At 32.8% G+C, this 22,771-nt stretch overlaps 1 protein-coding gene across 2 annotated transcripts in view; it reads left to right on the forward strand.

Moving 5' to 3' along the window:
• The window catches only part of PARG (poly(ADP-ribose) glycohydrolase), a 116,987-nt gene that overhangs the window by 85,570 nt on the left and 8,646 nt on the right, over positions 1-22,771 (forward strand). For both annotated transcript variants that reach the window (XM_023494628.2, XM_012540194.3), the window contains 3 exons: positions 3,571-3,649; positions 5,270-5,378; positions 17,945-18,050. In XM_023494628.2, the coding sequence (XP_023350396.1) occupies positions 3,571-3,649; positions 5,270-5,378; positions 17,945-18,050 (294 nt within the window). The remainder of the gene's footprint in view (positions 1-3,570; positions 3,650-5,269; positions 5,379-17,944; positions 18,051-22,771) is intronic.

Raw genomic sequence — 22,771 nt, forward strand, 5'->3', positions numbered from 1 at the left:
TGCAAACAGGCAAATGCTTTCATCCAGACAATGTTTTCCTTTTATAAAGACCTGAGGTGGATGTTTAGACATACTAAGGATTTTTTTTTAATGATCTCTGTGTGTAATTTTCTATTATTTGCTATTATCTTATTCGTTGTGGTTTCTACTCAGGATAACCATGAGCAATAACAGTTTAAGAAAACATTGATTTAGGAAAAATGGCTCAAACTTCACATTGTTTTTGTGGTTTGAAGTGTAGGAGAGCAATAGATGGATATATATGTAAGTTTTTTCAAGTGACTATCCTCACAGAACTTTTCTTTCCTCTCATATTCCCTTCTATGGTGTCTGCCCAGTTGCTCTAGTGTCATCCAGTCTTCATGAGTATTCTTTTGTTTGTTCCTTGTTAGCATATAAACCAGGTACTTGGATATCTTAAGGCTTATTTTAAGTCAAATAAAATGCTGATTACTTAATGGATTGGCTGCTTGCTGATACTGTACACTGTCCCAGAAAGCAAAAAATTCTGCATTATTTCAGCAAAACTGCCAGAGAAACTATCTGAATACAAACACTTACTGCTCTTCCGAATGTCACTAATATTATTACTATAGCATTCTCTCTTTTTCTTCACCCCCTCCCTCTTCTTTCCCCCTTTTTTTTCTTCCCTCTTCTTCTTCAACCTAAATCTCTTCTTCCTTTCCACCTTCTCCCCTTTTTCTTTCTGACCCACACATATACACACCAAAAAAAATGATGATTTTTATAGTAATCAAAGTAGCACTTTGCTCATTTGAGAATACCATACATTGTTCCCTAAACATTTCAATTATGTTTCTTTCATATCAGCTTAATTTCCAACAACCTGGCAATGTCAAATAGCCTAGAAATTATCTAAGTCAAAGTAGAAAACCAGCCTTTCAACTTTCTTGACCCATATCCTTTGATTTTCTCACCATTTTGGGAGCAGTGTTTTCTAACCTTATCTTACAATTTTAACTTAGATATGAGAGCATCATCATTATCATTATCAACATGAATTTTATTAGTAAAAAGTAATAGTTTTTGTATAAGAAATGTTATCAAAAACAAAACTTTTTTTGTGGGCTTTTTTCCTGCATTGTACATCTCATTACATTATTTTTTCTTTTTGTGTTATTAAAATTCCCATTCTCTGTCATATTAGGAAGGGAGAATATTTCTTCCTAGAAAATTTAGCCATTCCTATTTCCATGGGGGGGGGGGGGGGGAGAGAATCACCTATGGTATAATTCCTTATTTCTAGGATTTTGACAGTCTTTCAGGAGCTTCATCTTAGGAAAAAAGCTTATCTTACTAACTGTGAAACATCTTCATTAATTACACAAGTCTTAGAGAAAGCTGTGAGCAAGGTCTTTCTTTTACCTTTCTTGTCTGAGTTCTTACCCACACATTTTCATACTCTTTTACTTTATCAGTCAATTTAAATTTTAAGCAGTTTCAGAACAGCTAGTATGCAGTGGATAGTCTGCATAATTTGAAAGGGGCTTAAATGGGGAGTCAGAATTTAATTTACTCAGGTCAAAAAAATTTAAGTGTTCATATTTTGATTTTTCACATCACTAGGAAATAAATCTTAATATCGTTTCCTTTGATAAAGAAAAAGTGAAATGCGATCCCAACATGAGACACAGAAACGATAATTTGTAGTGTTTTGGATTTAGACCATGTTTTTAATTTTTAAGAATTTGAAACATATTAATTTTTACCATTTGAAGCTCTGACTAGAAAATGTTTTCTACTTGAAGGCAGAATCTAAAGAATATAGAAGAACTAAGTGATTTGTTGAATACTGGACAGAAATGTGGAACAGTGCTCCAGGATTTTATCATCTGTTAGTCCCTGATTCTTAATCTGGATAGTGGAATTTATTTCTCATAACCACATAAAAAGGAGATAAATAATTTTCTGAGATTTAACTTTTTGCTAATAAATATAAAGAAGTTGGAAGCATTGAAGAAGTGCAAAACCAGTTTTCTGTATTAAATAATGCTGTCAATTCATTTTAAAAAAATGAAGTCTTACACCTTGTTTTCTTTAGCTCAGTGACTAGAGCGGTTCCCTACTAACTCTTTGGCTATCAAGTCTTTTATAATAGCACTTTTTTCTTGATTAAGGAGCATGAGAACTTGTCAGGACTTCTTAAAACTCTTTACCTGATGTAAACAAAATACAAGTTCATCTTTATGAGTCAGTATGCTTTACAGACTGAAAATTCTAGAGATAAAAAATCCAGATTCTATTTTGCTAGACTCCCAAAGTGACCTTGATTATCACAGCAATCATCCTATTACTTAGCCTCATTTAACACATGTATTGAAAGGCATGTCAGAAAATTTTAATCAAGAGATGAATTAACCTGTACCTCAGAACAACTAAATATTTGGTATGAAGACCATCTTGGATCTAGTGGTTAACACATCATAGTGATCTTTTTACTCCTTTTTCTTTTATTTGTCCTTTTTTGTTGTTGTTGTTGGATAGAATATTTTCTGTGTCTTTCAAAAATGTCTTTGCCATAAATGTTTTCTCTTATTGCACCTTGATTCTGCAGTTGAAATGAGATTTCTTACAGGTTTTCAGGTTGCTCTGAACAATAAATAAAAGGATTGTAGGCACCCAGGAAATTTTATTCTTTCATATGGTGTGTGGGCATAAGATCAAGCCAGTTGAGCTCAAAATCTTTATCCTTCTTCTGTAACTCTTATTAGTGACATTATTTCTCTTGTATTTAAAATATATATATAACATAAGAAAATACTTTGTCAAAATGACTCTCTTGCCTAGAATTTTCAGCTTTTCACTGGTGCAGGCTATAGTAATTTTAATTTTATCCTACAAAATCTGGTAGTATTTGTGTTATCCATAGGAGCTAGAATAAGCAGCATAATTTTTTTAGTTAAATAGCAATACATTCGTGACTCCAATCCCAACTCATGCTAATTATTTATTAGTATATTATTGGAGGAGTTGATGATAGTTCTAATTAAATAAATGTCAATTTGTACAATTATGTGTTTTTCCTTCCTTTTTTTTTTCTGTCATATGAATTTTTGGTTTTTCAATAATTTCTTAAAGTACTTTGTTTATTAATAGATAAGTCCCAAAGTTAATAATAATTTAACTTTTCTCAGCTGCAGATGTGTTTGTGTAAGCTTTCTTATTTTTCAAAAGTTTAGATTCTGCAATTAAAGTAGGAGAAATATACTTTTATAAAAGAATGTTTTGATATTCTTTATGAAGTGAAAATTCCCTATCAGTGAATTTTCATCTTTGTTGAATAAGCAATGTAATCCATTATACCCATTATTTATATAGATAATATATGCAAAAGTATTTTGGTGTGTTTGTGTTTTCTTTATATCTATTTGTCTTTAAGAATAAAGAGGACTGTCCATAAAGACCTGATTTTCTTTTAAAATTGTCTTTTGCCTGTGCAAAATATCCAGGAAGAAGGACTAAGTTTATCGACCAAACATACTTAAGAGATAGAAAGGGCAGGTTTTAGAAAATTATTGGGAAAGTATAATAACAAATTGATTATTTCAGGTACTGAACAGTACAGTGAATACATAGGCTATGCAGAAACATACCGTTGGGCCCGAAGCCATGATGATAAGAGTGAAATGTAAGTCTTGCTATTCATTTCTTACTTTATGTGTGGTGGTTACACAGTTGCCAGAGAATAAAGGAAATAAATAGAAAAGTTTTCCCATGGTATTCCCAGTCTCCTAGGCTGCTTTATTGGCATATCTATGTGTTTTAAACTTTTATATTTCATCCTGGATGTAAAAACAGAATGTCTCATCTTCCATGAAGGGGAGGAAAAACAGGGAAGATAATAAATTAAACAAGGATCCTGAACAAGGGAGAACTATCCTTATTAACACAGAAGGAATATAAGTATCTAAGTATGGTTAACTACTTGTCAAATTCAGATTCTTAAAAGTGAAGACATGTCCTTAAAAATCAAAATGCTTTACTAGCATGTTAATCATTACAACTCTTCTATGAAGCTATGTCCCAATTAGTTCATATTTTTATGTGGAGAATACTGAGAAGTATTTACCTCAAGTCACATAACATTTGATGACCAAATCCCCATGGACTTATTTTTTTTCCCCATTCTCTTAGCATCATTGTTGAAATCTTAGATACTTAATGCCATTTTACTGGAGTTAGATTTTTATGTAGTATTGACAGAACTGCCAGCCGTGTGTGTGGTATGTGTGATCACTGTGGTAGCATTGATAGTTAAGTCAAACACTGTGCATTTGGGTCATGGACTCGCTTAAGATATAGTGTGTCAGTTTGGGTCTCGTGTGTGTGTGTGTGTGTGTGTGTGTGTGTGTGTGTGTGTACATATATATATTATCTCTATTTTATTAGATGTAGTTTTGTGAAGTTATATTATAATTTATATTTACCTTTCTTTAAATGTTTAAGTTTTAATATTAAATGTTATTTATGTTGTAATTACAAACCAAGCAGCTTTACATCTAACATGAAAAGTAGAATCCTAGGATTTAGATCTCGAAGGAACCCACAAAACATCCAGTCCAATGCCTTTGTTTAGAGGAGCTAAGGCCCAAAGGGATTAAGTAATTTATTTGCTTGTGCTCATACATTTTCAACAGACCTGAACTGGGATTTAAGCCCTAGTATCCATATTCCAAATTTAGTTTTTAGTTTAGTTCCTTTGCCATACATGTATTTTAAATGTTTATAATAGTAAAATTAGTTTAACTTATTATATATTAAATAATATACATTTTAGGAGATTCTAAAAATTATTTCCGAGCTGCTTCTTCCTGGTCTTGAAATGCAGAATATTGCTGTCCATGTTATCATTATCTGGTTGGAAAATTGTTTTTTGTTGTCATTGTGGCAAATAAGCATGTGAGGCTAAAGTATTACACTGAATTTTTATGTGATTTTGCATAACACTAATTTGTTTAGAAGAATTGTTTTTGCAGTTGGCAGTAGCACCCAGTAACTGTAAGACTGCTACTAAGAGTCCTAAGATTTAACTTTGCATAGGAGAAAGGAGCACTTGTTAATACTGGCCATGTCCTTCCTGGCCAATGGGAAAGTTTGTGCATTTCTATTATCAGGATTTTGTTTTCATTTTTTTTTAAAGATAGGGATGGGGTGGGGGATTTGTAAATTGGAAGAACAATTGTGTCCAAATCCTATGCAACCTAACTCACAGATGTGTTCTCTCTGTTTCTTCACTTCATCAACCCAGGGATGACTGGCAGAGGCGCTGCACGGAAATTGTTGCTATTGACGCACTTCACTTCAGACGCTACCTCGATCAGTTTGTGCCTGAGAAAATCAAGCGGGAACTTAACAAGGTCAGTAACTTTATTTCTTAAATCACCCAGGAGGCGCCATCTACTTACTGCTATTTTTTAAATGTTGGAGTTAATGATTTCTGGGAATTCTTGCAATGTCAACAAGTCTGCCAACAGGTCTCCTGATTTAATGGTGGTGTCAGCTTTGTACAGAATGTACTTTCCATTTTGTAATTGTGTAATTAAAATCAGAGCTTTCTAGATAGGCTGTTGCTTTATATTATGTCCATGTCTGAATGTATATGTATAAAAAAAATCAAACAGTTTTTAATTCACATAGAAATAAACTAATCTGCCCCTTAACAATTATTCCAAATCTTCCTTGTTGACATTTTCTCTAAAATGTGTGCTTTCCATATTTTTAAAAGGAAAAACAAAGTTGGTATTATTGTGTGACAGTTTAGATAGGTTATTTAGTGTTTTCTTTAACTTGGCATTTTAGTAAACATTTAATATTTTGGTACAATTTATTTTATTCTCTATAACCACTTACCTCATTCTGCTGGTTGGTAAAAGTATAAGATGTCAGAATCTTTCACACTTTTCATTCTAACTGCAAATATGTCACAAGTTCATTGTGGTGGATATGTTCAAGAGAAGATATATTATCATCTCATCTCTGGCTTTTACCACAAGAACATTTTATCAGGTTGTGCTCAGTAGACACTGTCTTCAATAACATTAGCTGCCAAATTGATTTTTTAAAAATTCAGGAAGGCTCTTAATCCGTTTTCAATGTTGAAAGGATTTAGGGATATAGCTTGATTATGCACGTTGGTCTATATCTTAGTTCTAAGATTATATTATATGTGGCACTTTTTTTTGTTGCTATAAAGCTTCCATTGCTGTTTAAAGTATATTACTTTCTTTTTAATGTTTAGAGCTTAAAGACTTCCTGCCAAAATATCCTTCTGTTCAAAAATTATTTAAAATGAATGTGCATACTTGTTTTCAAAGTTACGTTTAAGGTGATGTGTCACAAATGGCCTTCATGCCTACAAAAATTCCACATTAAAAAATAGTACAACACAGATTAAATTCTATAGTGTTTTTTTTTTTGTTTTGTTTTGTTTTAGTGTGACATCTATTTTCACTTCTCCTCCCTTTTAAACCTGAGTTTGGAAGACAGGTTGGCAGTTGTCACATGTAAGAAATTCTTGAGAGGTGGACATGTAAATCTTCTCCGTGCTTTTATTGTCCAAATAGTTCTTTCTCTTAACAGTATAAAGTATCTGTATGGCCTTTCATTAAAAAAAAAGTTATCAATGAATCTCTTGTATCTTTTTAAAAAAATTTATATATTTTAAAATAAAACAAAAATGAGAATCCTGTCCTTTAATTTTTATGTATGAAGTTTGGATACAAATGAGAATTCAGGGATTATCCAGAAATATCAGTGGAATCATGGATTCAGTTTACATCTGCATAATAACTTTGAACTATGACTATAAATGTAATTTTAATTATATGGTAACAAGAATTCTTTTGTCTTTGTCTTGAACAGATTCTAAATAACAATTTGAAGTCAGTCCAGAAGTAGAGAGGGATAAGGGACACATTTTAAAATTATAACCAAGCACTATTTATTAAATATCCATGTGTGAAAGATACATAATCATTAAGACTCTAGTATTTTGTGGAATAGGTAGAGGAAGGCTTGAAGGAGAAGTATTTTAAAGGAAAAATAAATAAATAAGAAACTGATGTGATTATCATTTAAAACGTTACTGAAACATCTTTATGGATATATGATATATTTACTATGCTTTCTTATGAATTATGGACTTAAATGATACATTTGCTGAAGAAAACTCAAGTATATTCTTGGCCTGTTGGTTGCACTTTCATAAACTTCAATAAATCTGTGCTCTCACTGATCATAAGTTTTCTTTCTACTGTTGAAAAATCTAATCTACTCATCCCAAGTAATCAAGAACTTATGTTCTTGTCCATGTCTTCCCAAAAATCTCCATAGAAGATCTGTTTAACATGCTGAAATCCTCTTGTTGGTCTTTTTAACATTTTGTGGTTATCTGTTAAGCATGCAGGCTTTTTCTCTTCTTCGCTTTCGTTACCCTTCTAGTCCAAGTCCTTTTCCAATCAGAGATTTCCTTATTGATATCTCTGATCTAAAATTATCATTGATAATAAGTTGTAGCCATTTGGAATCACATTCTTTAATTAGCAACCAGACAGCATCAGCAAGAGAATATTGATGTTAAAAAGACAGTTTGAAAAGTGCTATAGTTTTTTTTTTTTAATATGAGGAATTGTATTCTCATAAGCAAAAGAAATGCCATTTTAAAAAGTCTTTTTTTTTTGTACAAATGCTACAGATCTATCAACACAATGTATTTTTTTTAATGTATTTTTTTTTAAATTATTAAAGCTTTTTATTTTCAAAACATATGCATGGGCAAAATTATGTGTTCCAATTTCCCCCCCTTCTCTTCCACCCTCTCTCTTAGATGGCAGGTAATCCAATATATGTTAAACATGGTAAAATATATATGTTAACTCTAATATATGCATATATGTTTATACAGTTATCTTGCTGCACAAGAAAAATCAGATCTAAAAGAAAAAAATGAAAAAAAAAGCAAACAAACAAAACAAAAAGAATGAAAATGCTGTGTTGTGATTTACATTCAGTTCCTACAGTCCTCTCTCTGGGTGTAGATGACTCTCTTCATCACAAGATCATTGAAACTGGCCTGCATCATCTCATTATATCAACACTAATTTAGCCTAAAAGATGTTAGTAAAAGGATGCTTTTATTTTGTTACTGATGAGGAAAGACAATGAATTTATTTATTAAATGTCAGTGGAGGTTGACTAGGAATCTATATCATATACCTTAGGGCCTCTTAGATCAGCCTAAAGTATTCTATCTATAAAATTTGCAGTCCTTCAAAATTAAGACAAGTAAATGAATTTTCTTTTGCTCACTGATAATATAGCCATCCAGGAAGTTTATATGATCCACATGTTCTGAATTTAAAAGATTTCAATTGATATTGTGTGTGTGTGTGTGTGTGTGTATATATATATAAACATAACTTTAAAGAAACAATCTGTATGCAGGTCATTTCAGAGATAGCTTTTGTTCAATTTTTTTTTTTTTTTAAAGCACAAGAAAATTAACAGTATGAATGGGAGAATTGCATTTGATAGAATAGTTTGAAATCACTTTTTATGAAGTCATAATTTAATAGTAATTTTGGACATCTTTTTGCTATATTCAGTCATTCACCTGTTCTGTTGGTTTTTTGATTTGCTGGTAGAATTTGTTAAAGGGGAATAATGTTGCTTTTAGTCAAACTAAAATCATTAAACAGTTTTTAATACTATCATTCGTCAGTTATATTGACATCTAAAGCAATATTTTGATTGGGAAGATAAATGAATATACCATTTAAAACCATAAACAATCTGTCCCTGTGAAGAATGAACTAATCAAGTGAAGTTTTAGGGCTTAGCATATGTTCACTAGTGATCATCCTCTTAACCTTCTGTCAGGTGATGTTGAGGGGACCATCCCCTTGGTCCCTGAAGAGAATCTCCATCATTGGTATACTTTGAGAATCCTAGAGAATCAACTGAAAAAATACTAGAAACAATTAAAACTTTAGCAAAGTTGCAGGATACAAAATAAATCCACATAAATCATCAGTATTTCTGTATGTTACCAACATAGTCCAGCAGCAAGAGATACAAAGAGAAATTCCATTTAAAAATAACTGTAGATCACATAAAATATTTGGGATTCTACCTGCCAAGACAAAGTCAGGAACTTACATAAACACAATTATAAAACACTTTCCACACAAATAAAGTCAGATCTAAACAATTGGAACAATATTAAGTGCCCATGGGTAGGTTGAGCAAATATAATAAAAATGACAATTTTACTTAAAAAAGAGAATTTCCATCATTTCCCGTTGTTTATAGAGAATGGTGGATTTAGTCAATATGCAACATGGAAAGGAATATAGGGCATTGAACCAATGTATGAACACAAACAATTCGATACTGGCAGCTGGTTCTTCTAGGGTTTAATCCCTGATGATCCTTCCTTGATATTTTTGTTTCTTAGGTTTTCAGAAGTATTAGTCCAAGATAACATTTATAGAATTTTTTTTTAAATTCTCAAATACAATCAATTTTTAAAAATACTTTAAAGTTTTGGTTTGCAGGATGGCATAGTGTACACAATGACTTTGGCTGTTTTTTGGAGACTGGATTCAGCCCTGCTTCTGTGTTTTGACCATGTGACTCCTGATCAATCAGTTACCCTCCCCAAGCCAGAGGTGTCCAACATGTGATCTGCAAGTTTCCTGCAACTTATCACACCTATCACATCCAAGTGTAGTTCAAGCTGGATAAAAATGAAATTGTGAAATATTTAGCAAAATTTTAAATATGTATAATGAAGCATAGATAATATTAATATGTGGTTTTCTAAGCCAGTGTGCTGCCACAGGAATACTTCTATATATTTTAGTGGTCGCTCTTTCTATTTGTGTTTGACACCACTGCTCGAAGAAATTCTGTGATTTTAAATTTCAGAAAAGATGCTAACTGGCATTGATAGAAGGAGTTGACTCACCCAGGAGTCCTGTACCAAGAAATCAAAAAATGTTAAAACAAAAAGATGTTAAAACCTGAAGAAGTCAGCATTAACACTGGTGCTAATTAACATATAGTAATTAGTGTTATTTGTTAATTTAAATTCAACAAGGAAATTATATTAGATAACACTAACAAGTAAATCTTTTAAATTTTGAAAATTAAAGTGGTTCTATTAATTAATGTTAATATGGGATTAATGTAATTGTTACCAAAAGTTTAGGGGAATATAATTCACTAAGCAAATTGTGCAACTCAAGATAGCTGCTGCAGAAGCCTGCTCAATTGAATGAAGAGACCAAAAGTTTTGTTAAACTATGGGTTTTGGGGGCTAGATTTGACAATAAAATATATTCTTCCTGTGGAGCATAATCCTGGAGCCTATAGAGTTCCATACCTTTATTTCTTTTTTCTTTTGTTTGAATATGTGGATGCTTTATTAACAACTAATTAGACAGACTCTAAGGAAAGGTTTGTAATAAGTAATCATAAACCTATACAAATATAAATTCTGAATTCTTTTTAATATATAATATATGAATACATTTCATGCATGAATACATGAATACATATTTTTAGAGTTTTCTGCATTTGACATTGAATACTTAATATCAGATGTAAGGGAACTTAAAGACATAACAATTTAAATATATCTACATTTTTTTTTAAAGAAAGAATTATATGATCAGTTCCAATAGAGCAGTAATGAACTGAACCAGCTATACCCAAGGAAAGAACTCTGGGAGATGACTATGAACCACTACATAGAATTCCCAATCCCTCTATTTTTGTCCATCGGCATTTTTGATTTCCTTCACAGGCTAATTGTACACTATTTCAAAGTCTGACTTTTTTTGTACAGCAAAATAACTGTTTGGATATGTGTACACATATTGTATTTAACTTATACTTTAACATATTTAACATGTATTGGTCAACCTGCCATCTGGGAGAAGGGGTGGGAGGAAGGAGGGAAAAAGTTGGAACAAAAGGATTTACAACTGTCAATGCTGAAAAATTACCTATGCATATATCTTGTTCATAAAAAGCTATATAAAAAAAGAATTATATGACATTGAATATTTAGTGTCAAATATAAGAAAACCCTAAAATGTGTAACTCAAATATATTCATATCTTTATCTAGGCATAGGAAGATTCAGAAGGTTTATTTCTTAAGATCACAGCAATAAACAAGTTTTTAATTGCATTGCTTTCATATGATAAATTTTTATCCAGGAAGTATGAATTTTCAGTGGTATGTATTTCTCACTTTTGATTGTTTTCTTTTTTTTTCCCCTGGAAAAAATAGAAAAAAAAAGAAAAAAATGAACAGAGTGTGTGTTGATTTACATTCAGTTTCGATAGTTCTCTCTCTGGATGTGGATGTTATTTTCTCTCCAAAGTTTATTGGAATTGCTTGGGTCCTTGACTCTGAGAAGAACTAAGTCTTTCATAGTTGATCATCGTATAGTCTTATTGTTACTGTGTATGATATGTTCCTGGTTCTACTTTTTTCACTCAGCATCAGTTTGTGTAAATCTTTCTAGGCCTTTCTAAAATCAATTGTTCATAATTTTTTTATAGAACAATAATATTCCATAACATTCATATACCATGACTTATTCAGCCATTGTAATGTTTTCTGTTTTGTTTTTTTTGGGGTCTCTGGGACCAGCCTTTGTTTCAGTTCAGTAATCACCGCACAAGTAGCCAGGGGTTAAACTCCAAATCTTTATTATCTCTTTCAAAGTACTATCTCCTTCACTTGGGGCTTAGCTAGTTTTCTTAGAGGCCTACCTCTCTCCTTGGTTCTGAGAGCTTAAGCTCTCTTCTCTGCCCTCTGAATCTCTCCCAATGAATCCTGGCTAAGGCTCTTAGCTTATATGCTCTACACTGAGTATAAACCAAAAAGGTTCATTGGGACCTTGTTCTATTTTCGTGAAGGCTTTCCCAGGATCTTTTCCTGGGATTTTTATTGCTTTTATTGCAGCAGTAGCAATTTGCTCATATGCTGCTATGGAGTAATTAATCTGTGCTGGGTTGTCTGCATACTGACCTTCACCTAAAAGTCAAAGGTGATTTGTACATTAACTCCAGTTTGCTTATTGCGTTGGGCTTGTATCCTGCATAATTCACTATACTCTGAAAGCCACAACAAGTTTTGTACGGGTTCTAAACATGTCCTTGCCATAGATTTCCAATCACTAGGGGTTAAGATTTCATAAGCCAAATTCTCTAGTAACATCTTAACATAACACGTTGTAGTCCCATAAAGAGTGCAACCCTTTTTGAAATCCTTAATTTTTTCCAGATCAAAAGGAGTGTATCTTCTCCTTTGTTGACCTGAAGAGTCAAATTCTTCAATCACAGGATATGCTTCTATTAAATCAGATATATCCTGTCTTTCTTTTTTAGCCTTAACCAGTATCTTTTGTAATCTTATCATAGGCTGCTTCACAGGTGGTACTGATTGTGTTACTGCCTCTCCCCCTCCTCCTTCTCCTTCCACCCATGAAGGGTTAATTGAGGGAGGAGAGTCATGAGATGGGAATGCCCTAATGGCTTCTGCTGTGAAGCACTATACTCAGAATTGTATTTTTCACTTTTTCTTGTCTAATTCTTCATCCTTTTCACCTAGTTTGTCAATTTCCTCCCCTTCCTGCACTTTCTTCTTTTTCCTTTTCTATAACTTCTATAATTATATAATATATATTATATAATAAGTTATATATGTAAAGTGTTTCTTTAAAAATTGAGTCAGGTCTGTTATCATTGTAGTATTCACATAGTTGCTCTCCTACTAATTTCCACTTCTCTAGATCTAATTCTTTATCCTTAGAGAACCAAGGAGATATGTATTGTAATGTTTCTAAAAGTTCAATGATCTACTCCCAAATTACAATCAAACCTTGGCTTTTAATGAGTGTAACCAAACTTTCGACAAATTTTGCTTGTGGTAGAGAAATCTCCTTTCTAAACATTTGTCCCATTTTAACTGAAGTACTACTTTAGCCCTTTGTAAAGTTTCCTTCTTGTGCTCATCCTAATTTTACAGATGAAGGTTCTTGGTCCCACGTTCGGGTGCCAAAATAGAATGTTCTCTTGTTCGATTTTCTTAGGGTTTCTGAGAGCAGCCTTCAAAGTTTTGTCTCCTTTCCTGGGGCCCAGTTAGCTCTCTTAGAGGCCTACCTCTCTCCTTGGTTCTGAGAGTTTAAGCTCTCATCTGCCTTCTCCTACCCTCTGAATCTCTCCGGTTGAGTCCTGGCTGAGGCCCTTTAGCTTATATGCTTTACACTGAGTATAAACCAGTCATTATATCATTAAGAAACCATTATTTCTTGTAAGATTAAATCTGTCATACTGAACAATGCTAAACTAGATGGTTACATTGTCTCCTCAATTCCACTGACTTAGCTCCTTGTTTCAAGTTCAGAGTTCTGGCCCATAACAAGCCATTCCCCACCTGATGGGCATCCACTCAGCTTCCAGTTCTTTGCTGCTACAAAAAGGGCTGCCACAAACATTTTTGCACATATGGATCATTTCCCTTTATAATTTCCTTATGATACAGATTCAATAATGGCACTGCTGGGTCAAAGAGTTTATGCACAGTTTGATGGCCCCTTGGGCATGGTTCCAGATTGCTCTCCAAAATAGTTGGATCATTTTACAACTCTACCAACAATGCATTAGTGTCCTAGTTTTCCCACATCCCCTCCAACATTTGTCATTATCTTTCCTGACATTTTAGTTTATCTGGGAAGTGTGAAGTGGTACCTCAGAGTTGTTTAAATTTGCATTTCTTTAATCAGTAGGGTTTTAGAGCATTTTTTCATATATGACTTTAATTTCATCATCTGAAAATTGTTCATAAACTTTGACCATTTATCAATTGGGGAATGATTTATATTCTTATGAGGCTTTTATCAGAAACACTGGCTGTACAATTTATTTCCGAAATTTGTGCTTCCCTTTTAATCTTGTTGGTTTTGTTTGTGCAAAACCTTTTTAATTTAATGTAATCAAAGTTGTTCATTTTACATTCCATGATGTACTCTGGTTCTTCTTTGGTCATAAATTCCTCCCTTCTCCAAAGATCTGACAAGTAAACTATCCCTTACTCTCTTAATTTGCTTGTGGTATCTCTCTTTATGCCTAAGTGAATTATACCTCAATTCTTTAGCTTTTTTACTCCTTATTTTCTGTACTGCATGCTGTTTCCTTTTCTTAGGTCCTTATTTCTTTTATCTTTTTTCTACCTCTGATGCTTCCTTGCTTTACCTCTTACTTTTTTTTTTCCCTTCCTGCCTCCTGAACTTTTCCTCCTTCTTATCTTTGTTTTTCTTTTCTTCTTAGGGCTTCTGGCCCTGTTCGTTCAGTCCCCGCTATGAAATTTTCTGACTGTTGATACCAAAAATCCTTGATTCTGTTACCTATGGCTTTCCTCATGCTATTAAAATTCAGTTCTGCGGTGTGTATTTTAATGGAACTTAACTCAAGTTATACCACTGAGTTTATCCTCCTGTGTGGCTAGGGGAGAAAAGAAAATGTGTGGGCCTGGTCCTAAGAGGGCTTTCTCATTAGCTTCTTCCTTTGCCACAGGAAAAAGTTAGTCACTACTCTATTTTCAGTTTCTCTTTAGTCTTCATTTTTCACAGAGGAGAGGTGATTATTGTTACAGAGAAAAAGATTTATTGATCCTTCCTAAGTTTAGTGTAATTGAGGATTCAATGTCCATCTTGTGGTTTGGGTTATCTGAGCTGGAAGGAAATAGAGGCTTTAGCCAGTGGTTCTTATTTGGCCATCTATGCCAGAAAAAAGAGGCATAAAAAGGGCTATGAGTCTAGAGGTCTTCTTTTTGAGTCTTCTTTTTTAGCTGTATTGGTACAAACAATCAGTTTACATAATCAGCTTGCCATTTATGTCTGATTACGCTGATATAAAGTAAGGATTCTGTATGTAGTTGAATGATGTCTGGTTCACATTTGTAACTTTTACTTGTTATAACTTAAGTTCTGTTCATGTAATATTTAGTCTTTGTAGATTGTTGTTCACATGGCATGACTTCTCTGTTACAACTTAAATATTTTCAGGAATATTTAGTGTTATAACTTTAGTGTATATTTAATTATGCCCAAATAATAAAAGTTTTCTACATTCTTCCTTTTCATACTTGATTTCACACAATTATTTTTGAACAGAGGTCAAGTAAGATATGCAGACTCATTAAAGAAGCCATTAAAGGCAGAGAAAGAGTAATAAAAATTCTTAAAATACTGTTCAAATATGCATGAAAAGGTAACTGGAAAAGTGAAGACTTCCTATTCTTTATGTAGCTGTGACCTGACGGAAAACTGCTTATCTTTCTGTGGGAAAAATTTGCTATTCATCCTTATGGCATAATGGCAGGAGCTGTTATTTCTCAGCAACCTGGTTAAAACATTGAGCTTTTCAGTATTTGTGACCTGAGAGAGATTTTCTGAAGCCCCATACATCTGATGGAGCAGGTAATTTGTGGACGCTTGTGTAAGCTCTGTACTGCAAGCATTGAATAATAGTGTTGTACCAAATTATAATTAATATCTGTCAGAATTTACAGCCTAGATGGGGGTGGAAGGAACAGGTTTATTAATCCACTCCAGACAATGTGTTAAATAAATTTTTATGCCTTTGCAAAAACTTCACTGAGTGATTTACTACTTTTCTATATGTGGATTTTGTAGAAGCATCTTTCTTTATCCTACATTTTTCCCTGGGAGCATTTGTCACAGATCATTTTCTTTCCTTCATTTACTGTTGTACAGAAACCTATATTTTAGACTTTATTTGGCACTGGAGAAAACACAGAGCAGATTTACTTGACTGTAACATTAAGCTTTTTAATATTGTCTGATGATAGAAAATATGTGTGCTGGAAGTCAGAAAGTCCAACTATCCTGAGAATAAAGATGTGGAAATTGAAAATTCTCAGGCCCAGTAGTTAATTCTGCTTCATTCGGCTATTTCAGCCAATTTTTAATAAGTATTTACAGGGTATTATACTTTCTTATTATTATTATATTGCCTTATAACATCAGAAAATATCTTAGAGATAATTCTAGTTAAGGAATACCATCCACATTAACATACCCCATAGATCATTATCAGCTCTCTCTCTGTGCCAGATTCAGGGAGTCCCAGGGACTGGGAGTCCAATCCCAGGATGCAACCAACAGGCATTTAATCTCATTGAACCTCAGTTTTTCACCTGTAAAATGAGAATAGTTATTTTTGTGCTATCTTAACTCATGAAGCTGTTGTGAGGAAAGTAGAAGTTATTATTGTTAATCAGAATTCTTAATAAACCAGTCATTGTGCATTTTAATTGTATTTTATTTTTCCCCCAATTACCTGTTAAAACAATTTTTAGCATTCATTTTAAAGATTTTGAGTTCCGAATTTTTCTTTCTTTTCTCCTTCCCTTTTCCAAAAATGGTAGGCAATTTGATAAAGGTTATGCATATGCTGTCATGTAAAACATATTTCCATATTCATCACAATTGTGAAAGAAAAAAATACATCAAAAGAATAAAGTTTAAAAAAATGCTTTGATTTATATTCAGAGTCCATTGGTTCTTTATCTGAATGTGGATAGTATTTTCCATCACGAGTCCTTTGTACTTGTCTTGGATTATTGTGTTGGTGAGAAAAGTTGAGTTATTCATAATTGATTATTCCACAATATTGTTGATACTGTGTACACTGTTTTCCTGGTCTGGTCATTTTACTTTGAATCATTCTGTATAAGGCTTTTTGGTTTTTCTGAATTCTACCTATTCATCATTTCTTATTATACAATAATATTCCATTATAATCATAAACCACAACTTGTTTAGCCATTCCCTAATTGATGGACACCCCCTCAATTTCCAGTATTTTGCCACCACTTGAAAGGTTGCTGTAAATATATTTGTATATGTAGGTTCTTTTCCATGTTCTATGATATCTTTGGTATACAGGCCCAATAAATAGTATTGCTGGATCAAAGAGTATGCCCAGTTTGGTTCCCCTTTGAGTATCATTCTCCAGAATGGTTGGATCAGTTCAAAACTCCACAACAGTGTATTAGTGTTCCAATTTTTCCACATCCTCTTCACCATTTGTCATTTTCCTTTTTTGTCATATTAGTCAATCAGATAGGTATGAGGTGGTACCTCAGAATTGTTTTAATTTGTATTTCTCCAATCAAAAGTGAGAGCAGTTAAGATTGTGCGTTTCTTAAATACCATCTGCATATCTGGCTGGGTGCATAGATCCTGTGGAGAGGTGTAGCAGTGAGCTCTCAAGGGATTTCAAAGGGAAACAAGCACCTTTCTAAAAAGTAAAAGTAATTTATGTTCTTGTTCAGTTGTTTTTTACTCTTTGTGACCCCATTTGGGGTTTTCTTTGGAAGGATACTGAAATAGTTTAGTATTTCTTTTTCTAGCTCATTTCATAGATGAGGCAAAATGAGGCAGGGTTGAGTGACTTGCTGAGGGTCAACATATTAAGTATATGACGCTGGATTTGAACTTAGGAAAATGAGTTTTCCTAACTTAAAGCTCAGCAATCTATCCATTGTACTACCCCGCTGCCCAAGTAATTTATAGATCTATCTTATTAGCTCTTACAATATGTATAACTGGTAGAATTTATAAATCATATCCACTTTTAGCTTAAAAAAAAAATCTAAGTATATAGTGGTTCAAGGATTTGCTTTGCTTTTCATGAAGGCAGTCAATGGCAAAAGCTGAAGTACAATTAAAACTTCTCACTGTCTACTTTGAACTACATTTATTTTTACTTTCCTCAGAAAAAGAATAGGTTTTAAAAAATCCCCATGCATGGCTTTTCTTAAAGCATCATAACAAAAATACATCTGCTCTCATGTTGATATATTTCTTGTTTTCCTATAGGCTTACTGTGGTTTTTTTCGACCTGGATTTTCTTCTGAGAATCTTTCAGCAGTGGCCACAGGAAACTGGGGATGTGGTGCCTTTGGGGGTGATGCTAGATTAAAAGGTGAGTGAAGAAAAAAGAAAAAAATGATAGTTTTGTGTCTGTTTTGATTGGGCCAGAAGTTAATTCATTCCCATAATACTCGTTTTTTTCTTTTTATTATGAATTTAGACATTATCAATAAGTACAGTATACAAAGAACAAAAAAAAGTTTTGTATGAAACTGAACTTGTGTTCTGTAGGTTTGTTTTTTTTTAAAATAATTTATAGTAACTTTAACACATTAGTAACAAAATTTCCCTTTTGTGTCCTATTTGAATTTTTGTTTCTCTTCTGAGTATTTTTAAATGCTTACTACTGGTGCTCTTTTTCCCCCTTTTTCTTGTGTCTTCTTCATTCACATTAATTCATCACATTAAACAAATTCGGAAGTAAATCTAGAAGCCTTTTCTTGTAACATATATAATCTGGCACAGCAAGTCAATACATTGACTATGCATAAAAGTATTTCATTCTGTATCTCTAATCTGTCATCTTGTCAAGAATTGTGTGTGTGGTATATTTATACTCAGCCTTTTTATTTTAAAGTTGATTGGTCACTACTTTGATTAGAATCATACAGTCTCTTTTAAAGAAGAATGAATTATTAAGGGGGTCATGATATAAATGAGGTAATTGAATAAGAAAAAGTGGCTTGCTCAAAATAGTACAGTAAGTCAGACTTTGTATTAGAATTTAATATTTGTACTCTTCCTCTGGTCTTCATTAAGATGAAAAATACCTTATTAAAACTTTTCAAATGACTGAGGAAAGAAAAGTAAGTTGTTGAGTAGGAGCATAATATATGTACATGTGTAAATATTGAGCATTGTACTTTTAACATAATCTTTTTAAAAATATAAAATGGGGACATAGTCCTTTGTGCAAAAGTAAATCTTTTTATTATGCACTCTCCGGGGTACCCAGTTTTTTGTCATACAGATAACATCCCATTAACCTGATTAGTCAGTCAACCATTGACAACCAGAATGGTTCTTGAAGCAAAGCTAAATCCTTGGCTTTCACTCTTTCCCCCCTCTCTCTCCTCCCCATCCCCACCCTTTCCCCAAGCAGCCACACCTTAGAATAGTTACACATCATCATTCATATTGTTCTAGGTGAGAAGGCCCAGAATTCTGTATTTCTGATTCTTATGGCCATATTAAAAATAATCCAAATTTTTATCAGTAATCTCCTCACAACGTTGATCAAAGCCATTGTTGCTTAGACCAGGGTTTTTTAAACTTGTTCTATTCATAACCCCTTTTGCCTAAGAAATTTTTACGTGGTGCTAGGTACACAGGAATATAAAATAGGTATACATAGGTATACAAGTCAAACATGTACTGATAATCATAATTTCACAATCCTCACATTCAGTTAAAAGATTCCATATTTCCTGAAGAGAAAACATTTCAATTTCCTTCTGCTCTTCTGAGAATGCAAGAGATGGCTCTAAGCATCTGAATTGCATCATATGAAAGCAACATTACATTTGTTCTGATCCCTCAGACTGCAGAAGTTGGAGCATATGTGGAAGTTGCACATTTAGATTTGATGTCTGAGTTACATCTTACCAGGTATAATGTAGAATGATTTTTTTGTTCATGTATAAGATGGACCAGCTCGATTTTAAGGCCAGGCTCTTTCTTAGTGTTAGGTTCTAAGATTCTGTAACAATATATTTGATTATATAGATGGAAACCAAAGGGAGAAAGGACTCTGGTCCCTTTTAAAAGTTATCTTTCATAGTTAAGCACCAGTGAAAGTATTTTTTTTTTTTTAACTAGACTATCTGTTAGGAAAAATCATTACAGTGTGGACTGTCTGCCAGGAAATAGGATTAGTGTCATTATTTAATTGTTTGTTATATTGATTGTAGTGAGATTTACCTATATCTAGTTTGTCTACAAACTGGTTGAATGATCTGTGTATCCTGCAATCATTTTAATCCTTAACTTGATCTATCATCTCCAGATCCTCTGATCCTTGCAAGCATAATTGTATTTTGTATTAACTGATAGTTTTTAAAGTTCAGCAATATTTTAAAAATCTAGTAATTTTGCTTATCTCAAAAATGTAATTCCTGATTTTCAGTCTATCTGATTCATTCTTTATTCTGAGTTTGTTTTAGGAAACCTATTTTCTACTCTGAGCTTATTGATTTTTATGACAGCCACCTTTTTTCTGTTTTTCACTAAGTAAAATGGATGACCAAGTTTATGTCATCAATCCCCAAATATAGTTTTGCCATAGGCCTGGCTCTATTTGATTGTCAGCTCAAGAAGTTTTATACATTGGCATAAGATCTCATTCTTAACTACATTCTCCCTCAAAAAAAATAAGATAATATCTCAATTCAAAACTAAATTTTGTTACCATAATCACCTTTTAAGTTATATTTGAACTTTTTGACACATTCATTTCCTTAATCTTTTATATATAGTCACTTGTCAATTGCTAATTGCTTTCCTAAAGTCCCTTATGCCTGTCCATTCCTCTTCTATTTTTTTATAAACATTCTAGTCAAGGTTTATCATCTTAGTTAAAATAAGTCCTAGCTATTTTTTGTGCCTCTAAGCTTTCTTTTGTAATACTGTCAGACTGATTTGCCTTAAATGCTGCTTTCATCATGTTGCTCTTCTAACCAAAAAAAAAAAAAAAAAAAACTTTTTATGAACGTTTCTTTGCAAACAAAAGTGCTACCCACTGTCTGTCTATCCAGTTTACATATTACTTTGAATTCTTATATTTAATGTCTTTTGTCTTATTCTTTAGTCTTATTCTTTAGCCTTCACCCTCATGTCAGCCATCTTTTTCTTTCCCTCTACAACTGTCTAGCACGCTGCTTCTGCTCTTGTATGTGCCTCTCATCATTCCTTGAGTGTTGCATGCTCATTCTTGACTGACTGTGTTCCCCTTGCCTGGAATGCCCTTATCTATTTCCTGCACCTATCTAAATTCTATCTGTCCTCCAAGGTACACTTGAGGTTTCTGCCTCTTTCATGAAACTTAGCTTGACTTCCAATCTTTGCTGGTCTTCCCTATCTATAAATTCTTAATGGATTTATAGTCTATAGGACACAATTCAGAATATTAATAAATTTTCCACATTATCTACAGAGTCCTCAATATTATCGATTATGGCATGATTTGCTTTTGCAATTTCTCTCCTTCCTGTTAGTCACATTATCCCACAAAGAAAACACAACCTTGTCCTAGTCTGGGTGTTGTCCTGGGCTCTTGAAGCTTATATTTATGGAGTACAAGTGTTTGGCACTAGGGATTTCCCAGAATTGAGCTATTTTATTTAGTATTGGTATTTGGTATTTTGGTATATTTGGTAGTTTGGCATTTCGCATGTTAATATACCTCAAAAGCCTTTGTGAAAGGCTTGTATTTATAGTGATGAATATTTATTTTACCTGTGCTATTAGTGAAATTGGGTTTTAGGGTATTTTGAGTCTTTAAAAAAAAAGTTTACTTCTAGATTGGAAGGGCACAAAGAAGGTAAGAAATTTATTAAAATATCTTTTTTTTTTTTTAATGGAAGGCCACAAATAAATTTTTTAAAAGAAGCACAAAACAACCAAAAGTAGCATCTCCAATTTCAGTCATTCTTCTTAAATGTGTCAAGACATAAGATAGTTTGATTATTAAGGAAGTGGTATGTTGTTCTTGCAGACTTGGTCACATACAAGTTTATCTGTGAATTACTGAAGAAGAGAATATATAACCTGGATTTGATTCAGTCATATTGAGTAGCTTCTCAACATAGGAAATAGTAATCTCAAAAGTTACAGAAAAATTTTTTTTTTGTAAGCGCATGCAATGTAAGTAACCACAGAGAGAAACAATAAAAATGATTTGAATTGAAAAATACTTTCAACTATTTGTTCAAAAACCACAAATGCATGCCAAAATTTGAATTCATTAAAAAATTTTGTTTTATTCCCCTGCCTTGTATATGATCTCATTTCCCTAGCTCTAAATGCAAATTACTATGTTGTAACCATTACATGACAAGTGAAACCTGAAAGACTGAGAAAATAGAGGAGGATGTATTCTATAGCTTGATCCTGTGTTCTGATTTTTCCTTGAGAGTTATGTGCTTTAACTGTCTTTTTCATGAAAGCTACCTATGGCAGTGCTAATTCCATGAATAGTACTGCCACAACATAGTTATCTCACTAAAAGTCTTTTATGTAATCTAGAAATTATGCCTTAACCTATTATAGACCTTTAGAACTGCAAGGAAAACTCACGGCTAGAAATTGTTGAGGATGATTGATTTTTTTTTTTAAAAAGAATTCTGAAATAAATGATGAAAATTTGTTATTGTAGGCTTTTGAACTGGAAAGGACCTTGGAGACCATCTAGTCCAAGTATCTCAGTGTGTGTAGATGAGAAACTGAGACTTTGAGTGATTAAGTGAAATGTCCAGTCACAAACGAGTCATAAGTGACAGAAACCAGATTAAAATTTGGAGCCCTGATTCCAATTTTAAGTTTAATTTTAAACTCAACTTTAGTTTATAATAATTATGGGATACCCATGTTGTAATATATGTTGGGATTATATAACCTAGTTTTTAGATGGGATCTGAGGGTCTAGATTTGAGGATCACCATCATAGAGATGGTATTTTTAATTGAAGTTGTAAGAGAAAATAATTTGTAGGGAAGTTGAATGTACAAATACAATAATCTTGGAAAATTAAAGATTGATTGAGCCTTGAAAGATACC

This window comes from Sarcophilus harrisii, chromosome 2 (assembly GCF_902635505.1).
Source record: "Sarcophilus harrisii chromosome 2, mSarHar1.11, whole genome shotgun sequence".
Classification (NCBI taxonomy): domain Eukaryota; kingdom Metazoa; phylum Chordata; class Mammalia; order Dasyuromorphia; family Dasyuridae; genus Sarcophilus; species Sarcophilus harrisii.